Source organism: Chelonia mydas, chromosome 5 (genome assembly GCF_015237465.2).
Source record: "Chelonia mydas isolate rCheMyd1 chromosome 5, rCheMyd1.pri.v2, whole genome shotgun sequence".
Lineage (NCBI taxonomy): Eukaryota > Metazoa > Chordata > Testudines > Cheloniidae > Chelonia > Chelonia mydas.
Genome location: NC_051245.2, coordinates 117,010,079 through 117,021,777, shown reverse-complemented (window position 1 = coordinate 117,021,777; position 11,699 = coordinate 117,010,079). Strand labels below are relative to the sequence as shown.

The window sequence follows — 11,699 nt, the reverse complement described above, 5'->3', positions numbered from 1 at the left end:
ATGAGATGTAATTGCTGTTTCAAGTTCAAAAATTCTAGCTTCCAGCATTGGCTAGCGTCACTCTGGAAATGGACACTGGTTAGAGGACGTAGGTGGTGACTTCTGCCCATTGTACCAGCAATTAAAATCTACATAGGGACCATCACTTGACGAAGAAATAGAAACATCACAAAACATTCATCATGCACGCTAGGCTTGTCAACCCTTCTGTCTTTTGCAAACGATTCTTGCTGATTCAATTTTTCCCATACCTTTTCCAAAACTTTCAGTCACCCACATTTTAAAATATTTGGGGGGGATGAGAGGTGTTTGCTGCTGTCTTCTGGACCTCATTCTGGGACTAGAGTTGGCTGTTTCATCAATCGGCTGATCCCTTTTCCCTTCCTTCCATGACAACCCACCAACTTTGAATTTCCACCATCAGTCCTACCGACTCCCACATGTGACATCAGAAATGCCTGCAGGAAAGGAGGAAAACCACTATTATACCCAGATAGTGCGGTGCCCCCCATTTCGCTGCAGGAGACACTGGAAGCTGGGAAGACTCTTCAAGTGCTGAGTCCTCTATCATGCCTACCTCCTCACTAAAGCAACCAGCAGAAGGGAAAGCAGATCTGGGAGCCAGGAGAACAGAGATGACATCCTCCCCAAACCTATTCCCCTCTTTGGGGAATCACCCTTGTTCTCTGAGCACTGACAGGCATGCACACCAAACATTGTACACTCATTGAGAAAATTTTATTAGTGGCTTAGCGTGGAGGGTCTTTTCCCCCCGTTAAGTTCAAACAGCCCATCTTCTAGTTCTCATTGTAGTTACATGCGTGAAAAATCATGAGTTCATTGGTTCTCAACCTCAGAAAAGAATATAGCTGTATGTGTTTTGTACAAAGTACGCGTAAATACCCGTCCCTTGTTTAACTGACGCATGATCCCTGGACACCTTCTCTAAGCCCACCTGCCCGCTCTCATCTCCCCCACTTTCACATTGCCCCTGCATACCTGCTAAACATTACAGGTGAAAATCCTGGCTCCACTGAAGTCAATGGCAAAACTCCCATTGATTTCACACACACTGGCAACTTTACGCTCTCTCTGCCTCCTTGGTGCTGAATTCCCTTTTTCAGGAATCCTTCTTAAATCTACATACTCTATCCACCTCTGCACAATAGCCTCATGACAGTATTCCAACACCTGTTACGTAACATTCCAGAGCTTTACACTGACTGATAAACCTCAAGCAAGTTATTATTTAGGCATCTAACAACATGGAAAACCGCCTCTCATGAACTTTACTTATGGTCCATTACATTGTTATGCACACTTGGGCGCACACACACAAACAAGTAATTTGGCATACAAAGGTCCCAAGTTCTTTAATACAAAGATCTCTTCTTCACTAAAATTTATTTGATGGCAGACCATGGATTTTCATTAGTATTTAATAATTCATACGAGTTTATATTTGGACAGGTGGTATCTCTTCTTAAAAGTAGCCATGTATGAGATGTCCAGATATTTGGCTGGCTTAACATAATGGAGGTTTCAGTTGTTTGACAGATTATATATTTGGTCTCATTAAAAAAATTAAATTGTACCTTAGCTCCAAGTAACTACTGTTGATGAGATGAAGGGTAAATAATTGTTTAGATACCCTCAAAAATGTCTCTCTCTCAGTGCAAAAAAAAAAAAAAAAAAAGATTTCTTTTTTTAAAAAAATGTTTACAAAGTACGCTATATTATGCATTAAAAAAATCCCTTTGCATTCCACAATGAATGAGGAAAAACACTCCAACACCATAAATACATCTTACAACACACTCTTGTGCTTCAGTTTAGCCTCACGACTGTGTCTCTTTTAGAGCATTAAAGACATATCCTACGTTAAGGAGCTGACCATGAATAAACTTGGGACCTCTTGTGTATGTTACCTATTTCAAGACCACACTTCAAAAAAGAAAGTTAACTACCTTGTGACTAGAGTACTGTTTATTTCATAATCTAAACAAACACTGTAATACAGTCTATGCTTTTCTACTTTCCTGTGGACATTACAATGAGCATCTTTTTCCTAATTAAAATAATCCACCAACACAGAGAACAAGTGTGCTCTCACACCAGTGAAGAAGGTAGGAAGAGTCAGGATTTCCATCATTTTCCCGTGGCCTGTATTAGAAAAATATTTTTGTTTTGTTGTAGTTATGGTATCGTAGCTAAGAATACAAAGACTACAGCATGTTTTTTTCTCCCTGCACAGTTAATGTCCATCACAAGCATGCGGATGGTGATAAATATTAAGTGTCTATTAAATGAAATGCGTTCTTTTTTTAAAAACAAGACTAAGGGTCTACATGTAAATGCAGTGAAGCAGGTATACGCTTAATTAATCGGAGTTGATTTCAACTGGCACCAAGACAAAGCATATTCTGACAGTCTAGTTAGTGTAGTCTAAATAAGACTTTCCTAGTGCTACTTATGAATTCCATTGCAAGGCATCGGCTTTCTACTTTCAGAAAGTATAAGAAAGGACGAGGGCTATAGCATGGCCAGTTCTGCATACATGGTTGGTGTTGTGCGTGGGTGCGTTTTCTGGAAAAAAAAAAAAAAAAAAAAAGAGTTCTGTAGTCCATTAGTATTTAAAAATGTCTTGTGAGTTTGTTACTTTCCTTGTGCCCAGCCCTCTCTATGTGGTTTTCAAGCCTGTTATTGTTCGTCCATCAATAAAAATTCTCGGCGGTTCTTTTTGATCTTTCAGTTCCTTTTTAAACCACGGAATGATCATTACTGTGTACTCCAGCCAAGATGGTGTGATTGAGCGACGAAGCAGAGCGGTCAGAACCCTCGGTGGGGCCGTTGGCACTCTCACTGCGCTGACAGCAGAGGATCTGTTTGAAGGTAGCACTCATCTCCTTGTCCCGGTAGGAGTAGATGATGGGGTTCATGGCAGAGTTGAATTCAGCAAGTAGCAGGAAGAATTTTTCATAGGCCAGGACATTACACTGAGGACAGCAAACATCAAGGAGCAACAAGACTAATCCTGGGGTCCAGCAGATTATAAAAGCACCTAGTGAGAAAGAAAAATCAAATATCAATGCTTTAATCACATAAAAGGCTGTGCAAATGATCTGACCAAAAGCAGCAATGTTTAATTTTATTTTTCTACGATAAATATACTCCCAGCAATGATTTCTGAGAGGTTTCTCTCTTAAAATCTGAAAATAACGTTTTCTGGCAGCACTTCAAACCAGAAGAAGAGCCTCCCCTCCCCTTTAAATATCCCCTCCTTGGCAAATATATTTCCATTTAAAGGTGATAATGAGGAGCATTTTTCCACTTCAGCTAGAGACCTTTGATTAAATCTTGCTCTGGGGAGACAATGCTGCAATTTACTTCACAAGCTAACAACAACAAAGACAACCCTTCTGTTAGCACTGTGAATGAAGCAGCAGAAAGAGAGAAGCGATGCAGGGAGTAATTCTCAAGGAAAAGAATTTGTTTGGGTCCTGCTAATCCATTTCAGGCCCATTATGTAACAGAAAGTACTAAACATGCCCTCTGTGCACTGAAAGGTAGTCGGTCAAAGGGCTTTATTTCCTTTCTTAGAGCTCTCTTCAGCAGAAATTCAGAAGCTCCTAAGGCTTCAGTAGCACGATTGCCAAAGAATCTTGCATTGATTAAAACACTTTTTCTCCCCCCCCCCCCCCACTTGCAGAACAGAGTGTGGGTAAAGCTCAGAACAAAATTCTGTATTTAAGTGCAGGGATGAAATCAAGTAGCTATTATCTTAATAGGGACAGTGAGTTTAGGTATGGCACTCTCTTACTGAGCACTTCAAGATGCTTCCAATATATACATAGAAGAGGAAGTTCTGACATGAAAATATTTGACAGAGAAAATGGGGGGATTTCAATGCTCCTGAGATTTGCTGGACTGACATCAATGGAAAAATAACGTCCCTGCGTATAGACATATTTAGCACAGCAATGACAATACAAGCTTCCGTATATCGCCCTGCACATTCTATTCTGTTTAGGTTCTTATACTGCAGCCATCACTATGGTATCTGTTAGCGTACCCCCATTGTGACTGGAGGGGTCAACTCAAGGGGGAAAATAGTTTACTATGCATGGCCCGTTCATCCCACAACCTCTTTGCTGTGTCCGCCAAGAAGGTGTCAGTTATTCTCACCTATGGCAAATGGTGGTTTTGTGCAATTTGGACACCTTTCCATTGGGAAACAGATAGGCCATCAAACTCATTTCACACAGGCCATTGTTCAGCCATAGACCTTGCTCCAACAGAATGAAGGCCCCAGAACACTTATGCGAAGACTCAGGGTTGCACTGTTCTCTTGTTACCTACTTTTATAGACATGCTTGTATGCTCGGTGCCTCTGGGTGAAATCTCAATTATCTTTTTTCAAAATGGTTGAGTAAATAAATGCCATGCACTGACTGCACTATCCCCAGATCAATCCAAAGCAACACCACAATTTAAAGGAACTTTCAGACACCATTCCTCCGCAGGCACCTCCCATTCAAACTTCACCGAAAGACTGAGGCAAAGGCAACCTTCATAGCCCGAAGAATCACTGATGTCCGGGGTGACATGGAATGACTTCCAGGTCTGACAAATGGAGGGAGGACTGTAAAAGGAAGAAGGTCAGAATGGATACTCAAAGAGCATGGGTGAAAGGGCACTGCATCCACCAAGAGGATTTTAGTGTTGGTTTTTTTTCAGGGAACGGGTGCTTTGCAAATATTGTGGCTATGCATAACAATAAAGTAGCCATGAGACCTTATTTCTCCACCTGTTGTAGCTCTTACATGATGCATCTGGTCTAGGATTCAAATGAAATATCTTTGTGGCAGAGACTGTCTCGCTCCATGTTTTGAAAATACCTAGCACGTTTACAGGTTTCAGAGTATCAGCCGTGTTAGTCTGTATCCGCAAAAAGAAAAGGAGTACTTGTGGCACCTTAGAGACTTGTTAGAACATTTAGGGGGCTATCACAACAAGCAAAAATCATCATCATCATAAATCTGTCTTCTTAAAGAATAGGAAACAAAGGGTAGGAATAAATGGTCAGTTTTCAGCATGGTAAATAGCGGTGTCCCCCAGGGGTCTGTACTGGGACCAGTCCTTTATTCAACATATTCATAAATGATCTGGAAAAAGGGGTAAACAGTGAGGTGGCAAAATTTGCAGATGATACAAAACTACTTAAGATAGTTAAGTCCCAGGCAGACTGCGAAGAGCTACAAAAGGATCTCTCAAGACTAGTGACTGTGTGATAAAATGGCAGATGAAATTCAAGGTTGATAAGTGCAATGTTATGCACATTGGAAAACATAATCCCAACTATACATATAAAATGATGGGGTCTAAATTAGCTGTTACCACTCAAGAAAGAGATTTTGGAGTCACTGTGGACAGTTCTCTGAAAACATCCACTCAATGTGCAGCGGCAGTCAAAAAAGTGAACAGAATGTTGGGAATCATTAAGAAAGGGATAGATAAGATGACGGATAATATCATACTGCCTCTATATAAATCCACAGTATGCCCACATCTTGAATACTGCGTGCAGATGTGGTCGCCCCATCTCAAAAAAGATCTATTGGAATTGGAAAAGGTTCAGAAAAGGGCAACAAAAATGATTAGTATTGAATGGTTGCCATATGAGGAGAGATTAATAAGACTGGGACTTTTCAGCTTTGAAAAGAGACTACTAAGGGAGGGGGATATGATAGAGGTCTATAAAATCATGACCGGTATGGAGAAAGTAAATAAGGAAATGTTATTTACTCCTTCTCATAACACAAGAACTAGGGGGCACCAAATGAAATTAATAGGCAACAAACAAAAGGAAGTATTTTTTCCACACAAAGGATGTTGTGAAGGCCAAGACTATAACAGGGTTCAAAAAAGAACTGGATAAGTTCATGGAGGATAGGTCCATCAATGACAATTAGCAGAAGCTGGGAATGGGCGACAGGGGATGGATCAGTTGAGGAGTACCTGTTCTGTTCATTCCCTCTGGGGCACTTGGCATTGGCCACTGTTAGAAGACAGGATACTGGGCTACATGGACCTTTGGTCTGACCCAGTATGTCCGTTCTTATGTATGTTCCACTATCTGTGCTGTTGTATGTTCCAAATTTGGAATGGCTTGGGTAAATATGACATAACTGATTTACAAACAGTGAACAATTATGCACAACAGATGAACGGTACCAAACATTTAACTGTGATAGAATTTTTTTTTCCAAAGACATGCCTCATGAGAATAAACCCTTTGAGAAGATGGCATACAACACTATTAGCTGCTTGGACTCAGAGGGAACATAGTCTCCTACTGTTAATGTTTGGAATATCAACAAGAAAAAAATGTATAATATGAGTAAGAACAAGATTATGTCATGGAGGTCAGAGATTCCATGACTTTCAGAGACCTCTGTGACATTTTCCACTTCAGCCCCAGCACGGTGGGGCCCCCGCAGTTCTCAGCCACGGAGGGCAGCAGGGGGCCTGGAGCTCTCAACCACTGTGGTGGTGGGTGCTGGACCTCCCCCATTCAGCAGGGCTTGGGCTCTCATTCCCTTTCTCTGGCTGCAGTTGTCCCCCCGTCAATCCTTCCCCGCTATTATTTTTAGTAAAAGTCACAGACAGTTTGCGGGCTTCCATGAATTTTGGTTTACTGCCTGCAACTTATCCGTTACTTTTACTAAAAATATCTGTGACAAAATATCAACCATAATTATGAGAAGATACTGCAGGAGTGAAGTACAGAACATAAAGGACCATCCTGAAATAAAGTGATGTTTATTTAGGTCTCTGCTTCAATGCAAGACGTATAGTAGTCTCATTCACACTTTACATCAACCAGTCACAATCTGTCAGTTTGGTCAATCATTGACGAGAGTCTATTTTTCCTCTACCCATATATGTGGTCTTCAACCAATGGCTTTGCTTACACTAACAATGTGAGAGCCAATGAAAGAACAAGAGGCCCTCTTCTGAAGAAACAGACATCGCTGGAAGTAGATCTGACAAGTGTGATTGAGAAAAGAGAACACATTTTCAGGTTGATGGATTTTGGGGTTTGTTTGTTTTTTAAGCAAAAGCAGACACATTGCAGATCCAAAACCAAATGAAGGTAAATGGACTTCAAGCCATTACCCCAGCATGCACAAGTCAGGCTTTCTGCAAGGGAAGAGCACTTGGTCTAGTTTTACTCGAGTTTCACAGATGTTTTTATTGCAGTTACAGTGTGAAAACAGAGCCCTGTTTTAGCTGGAAACCTGTCCAGTACCAACTGCAATATAATGTTGTATTAAGCTTCACTTTGATGAGATTATTGGAAACTCAGAGACTACTTGTTCCCTTAGAGCTCAAGTGAGCCCAGCCCTGTAACAGACTATTCCAAGCTAGTCCCACCTGTGGCACTGGCTTCCCCGGACAAAGGAGGGGCAGTGCCAACGTAGCTGGCCCTGAGTGGGAGAGAACATATGACACCAAAGAGTGGTGCACGTGTCACATTCCTCCTCTGCTTGTAGTCAACACACCCAAGAACTCCCAATGGGCTGCTGTGTCTCTCTGCTGCCCCCTACTGCTCTGGTTTTAAGCCACAAAACAGCCTCAAGCCTTCACATTGTCCCACAGTAACCCACACGCCAAAGAGTTACGTGCTAATTTTTAAGTTACCAGACTGAACGGCAACTCTTTTAAAAGTTCTCCAATTAGCAGATGATGCATTTCCTAATTAGCGCTCTTTGCCCTTTTGCCTAAAATGGGATAAGATTACATTTATTCCATGAACATTCATTTTCTCCTACTTTACAACTGCAACATAAAATAGAAGGTGTCTGATCCCTGCCAAGTCACGCACCACGGTGATTTGCCTATTCCCAGTTTTCCAAGCTCAACAATTCCCCTGCTCCTCCCCCCTTAAACCGGAGAGGAATATCAGCACTTCTTGCGAATATAAAAATAAAGTGTGTTTCGCTTGGACAAGAAAACAACGAGGCAAAGCCTGAAGGAATGAAAGAGACCAAGGTAATAAAATCTGAAAGAAAGACAGGAGGAAGGAAAGGGAAGTTATTGCACAGCTCTGATAAGATGTGATGTATTCTGAAGCACTCACTTCCTCCTGTTTAACCATATAATTCCCCCCCTACATACTCCCCTCTGTCCCAGGCCTGGCTGCAGCATTGCATTCACCATTTGCAAGCAATGCCTTTAACCTCGTCATGCCTGGTTCCTCATTTGAAAACTGGGGTGAATATTACTCATATTGTAAAGTCTCACTTGGACTGGAAGCTGTCTGGGCAGGGAGGTCTTTTTGTTTTGTGTTTTCACAGCTCCTAGCACAATGGGATCCTGGTCCAGGATTAGGACTTCCTAGGCACGACCCGTAAAACAAACGAATAATAGTAGTGATACGTACGCAGCCAGGAAAAGTGCTTATTTACCTATAAACTACTGTAAGTCCTCTGTATTATTAGTTACTCCACATTAGTCCTTCCATAAATATGTCCATCCAACTCTCCCATGCACAGGACTGTCCTCTCCCAAACTCCTCCCCACTTTTGTCCCCCTCCACTACGCCAGTCTCCGCTGCCCCGCTCTCCAGCCGGTCTCTCCTCCTGTTCCCATCGGCCTGGGCAGCTGCCTCTCTTGAGTCCACTCCCTACTCTGTTGGAGACATTGAGACCTAGGGCTAGGAGAAGAGGAGCGCTGCAGCTGTGAGGAGGATACTGGGTGTTGCAGCTGCAGGGGAAGAAGTGTCGCAGCACTTGGTTGGTGGCGGAAAATGCAGGGTCGGGAGACTTTTGGGGTGGGAAGGGCAGGAGTGGAGAAACCCCTGCGCAGTGGTGGGAATGCTGCCTGGGAATGATGTGAAAGTGAATTGGGATGTAGCATCCTGTAGAGGACAGGAAAAAAAATGATTGCATTAAAATTAGCCCCAGACTAGCAGTACCCATACACTTGCAGGAGGGGTTACACTGCACTTGGTTAGAGCTGTCACTCAGGGCCAGGGGTAGCAGGAAGCATCTCCGGAAAACCACCTTAATTGAGCAAAATAAAGGCAGAAACGAGGCTCAGAAAGATCAAATCCTATAGGAGTCAAAGCGTGGTCAAACAGAGCAACAGGGATAGCGTCCATACTGCATGACAATTTCTAGGATTTTAGTCATGACAAATGCTAAATAGCTAAGTATGATTAATTTCTCCATAGGGAAAACTGTTAGCTCCAGTAACTTGGAATGCAGCTAATTAGCCACGAGACAGCCACATGGTTTTCATGCCTTTGATATCAGTAAGCTTCCTTAGGCTGCAATTCTCGTGTGTGTAGCATGAAGAGCTAAACTCCCAATTAATTACATTAGCATTTATTTACAGCTTATTGTCTTTTTCCATTAATACAAAATTCAGAAGGTTCATTCTAAGTTGAATATTATTATCTGTAACAAGTAATAGTGAATACAGTTAATGGTTCTGCAAATATACAGAATAGGAGTAATTTTTCTTCTATTTCTAGCCAGATATGACGCTCCCTGATTTTCTCCAAAATGGCTAAGGTATCACCCAAAACTCTCAGCTCAAGAACAAATAGTTATTACTATGAGTTTGAAGCTTTGGTTGGAAATTTTGAGTCAGGTTTTTTCACATAGTTTTTATTTCAATTTCTAAAATGTGCCTGTCTGAAACTCAAGCTCCATGAAGATATTTTTTAAAAAGGCCAAGTTCTAACCAACCCAATTCAGCTCTTCACAACTCATCACAACAAAAGCTCTGCCCTTCCACTGACTCCCTCAGAAAATGTCTAGGGAAAAAGATGTTCCCTTACAAAATACACAGAAAGTCAACAAACTCAGGCTTCAGCAGAGCAAAGGGGAAGCAAGTTCCAGATTTCAAATCCCTCCTCTCAGAATGAGCTAGCCGATAAACATATGTAGGGACAGTGGCTTTGTTGAACACAGGGCAAAAGAATTTTACCTAGCAGTAAATGCCATCACAACATGCCAACAGTTTCTGCCACTTTCAGAGAGTTCATCTGAGCAAGCTGACCCTCTGGTATGCATTGCTGAACAAATATGGAATAAGAAATGTGTTCCTGCATGAGCGTGACACTATTGTACACCAACACAGCAGTGTTTTGTTGAAAGCATGGTTGTGCTCTGACCTATATACATTGTACTGTATGCTCTGCTGCAAGTTCCCACCAGTTGTTTTTTTAATTAAATGCTTCGATTGTATGCAAGAGGCAAACGTGATCTGTAACCGTTACAATGAAATCAGAAAAAACATGCCATATTCATCCCACCATAAAACAGTATGTACATATTGTAAGAGAGTTCAGAGCAGGAGAACCAAAGCTAAGAGAGGAAGTGATACACCACGGAATGAGGGAAAGATGGCGTTCAGAAGGTAGCATGCCAGACAGAATACCACAAAGAGCCATGAATTGGTCATCCTACCGCATCAGTGTTTCCAGCAACATTTCACCAGGCCAGCCATTGGAACTCCCTATAGACATCACCATTCCAGAGTCACCTGTAAAATCCTGGTTCCATTCAAGTCAATAGCAAAACTCCCATTGCGTTCCATAAGGCCAGAATTTCCCCTCAAATATCACCACATTTGCTGCATTTTTCGGTCCATTTGCGAAAAGAATTTTCAATAAATTGTGTCTACCAAGATTACATCCCTCTCCTTCCTGAACCCCTGTCTCTTTTTGATTCTTTCTTCAGATTGTTGGGATGTTGCGTTTGATCCATTTTCATACAATGTAATACCCAGATTACCTGTTATGCAGACATCCCAACTTTTCCCAGTATTTCTTTCCCCTCCCTTAGGGAATAAAGCACATGTCTGCTTTGATATCTGTTGCCATCTGACGCTGATCATTTAGGCATAGAATTTGTTCAGATTTTAGCAATGTGTGTGTGTCTCTCTCTCTCCCGTCAACAAATTACCCTCTCTCCTCGGACCGTGGCTGTTCTCCTCTTGAGCCACTTCCACACTTCAACATTCTAATGACTTAGTATCTTGTGAAAACATCCTTCATGCTCTGCCTTTGCTCTGTTTGTGCTGGGAACCAGTGCAAACATCTACTGACCTCACAGGGCTGACTTCCTCCCTGGGCTTGCGATTTAATATCTCACCTTTGTCTTCCTTACCATTTAGTTCTTTTTTTAAAAAAAAATCACTCCATCTTTCCACATTATTGAAGTTTCTAGCATGCTGTTACAGTAGATATTTCTAGGGGGCATGCAGGATTCTTTGGCATATGTTAATCTTTGAACTCTTTTTCTGTTCTCTACCTACATCAATGTCATCACATGTTCTAAACCATTTATAATTCATAATATATGTGTACGTGATTTTCACTTCCTCACTATATTCTTTAGGTTGAGTGCATAATTTTAAAATCTTAAAAAATTAAAATAAAAAAATTTAAAAAGTGTATATGTTGCTAGTTCTTTTTGCTTTTGGTTATGCTTCCTACAGTTCTACACTTTAGAAAGTGACTTTTTCTGAAGTATTATTCTCATTCCTTAACTTCCTCCATCCTCCTAGTATCTCCTCTGCTGGTTCCTCATCGCCATCCAATTACCTGCTTAACTGCTCAATAGAAGTGTGAAGCTGTCCTGCGGTAGCTCAAGAACCACTCACAGGGCAGACTGTTAGGAAAC

At 41.6% G+C, this 11,699-nt stretch overlaps 1 protein-coding gene across 8 annotated transcripts in view; it reads right to left on the bottom strand.

Moving 5' to 3' along the window:
- Positions 1–719: 719 nt before the first annotated feature.
- LPAR1 (lysophosphatidic acid receptor 1) overlaps positions 720–11,699 on the bottom strand; it is a 100,779-nt gene continuing 89,799 nt past the window's right edge. For all 8 annotated transcript variants that reach the window (XM_037902111.2, XM_007065191.4, XM_043546982.1 and 5 more), the window contains one exon: positions 720–3,061. In XM_037902111.2, the coding sequence (XP_037758039.1) occupies positions 2,760–3,061 (302 nt within the window). In that variant the 3' untranslated portion in view covers positions 720–2,759. The remainder of the gene's footprint in view (positions 3,062–11,699) is intronic.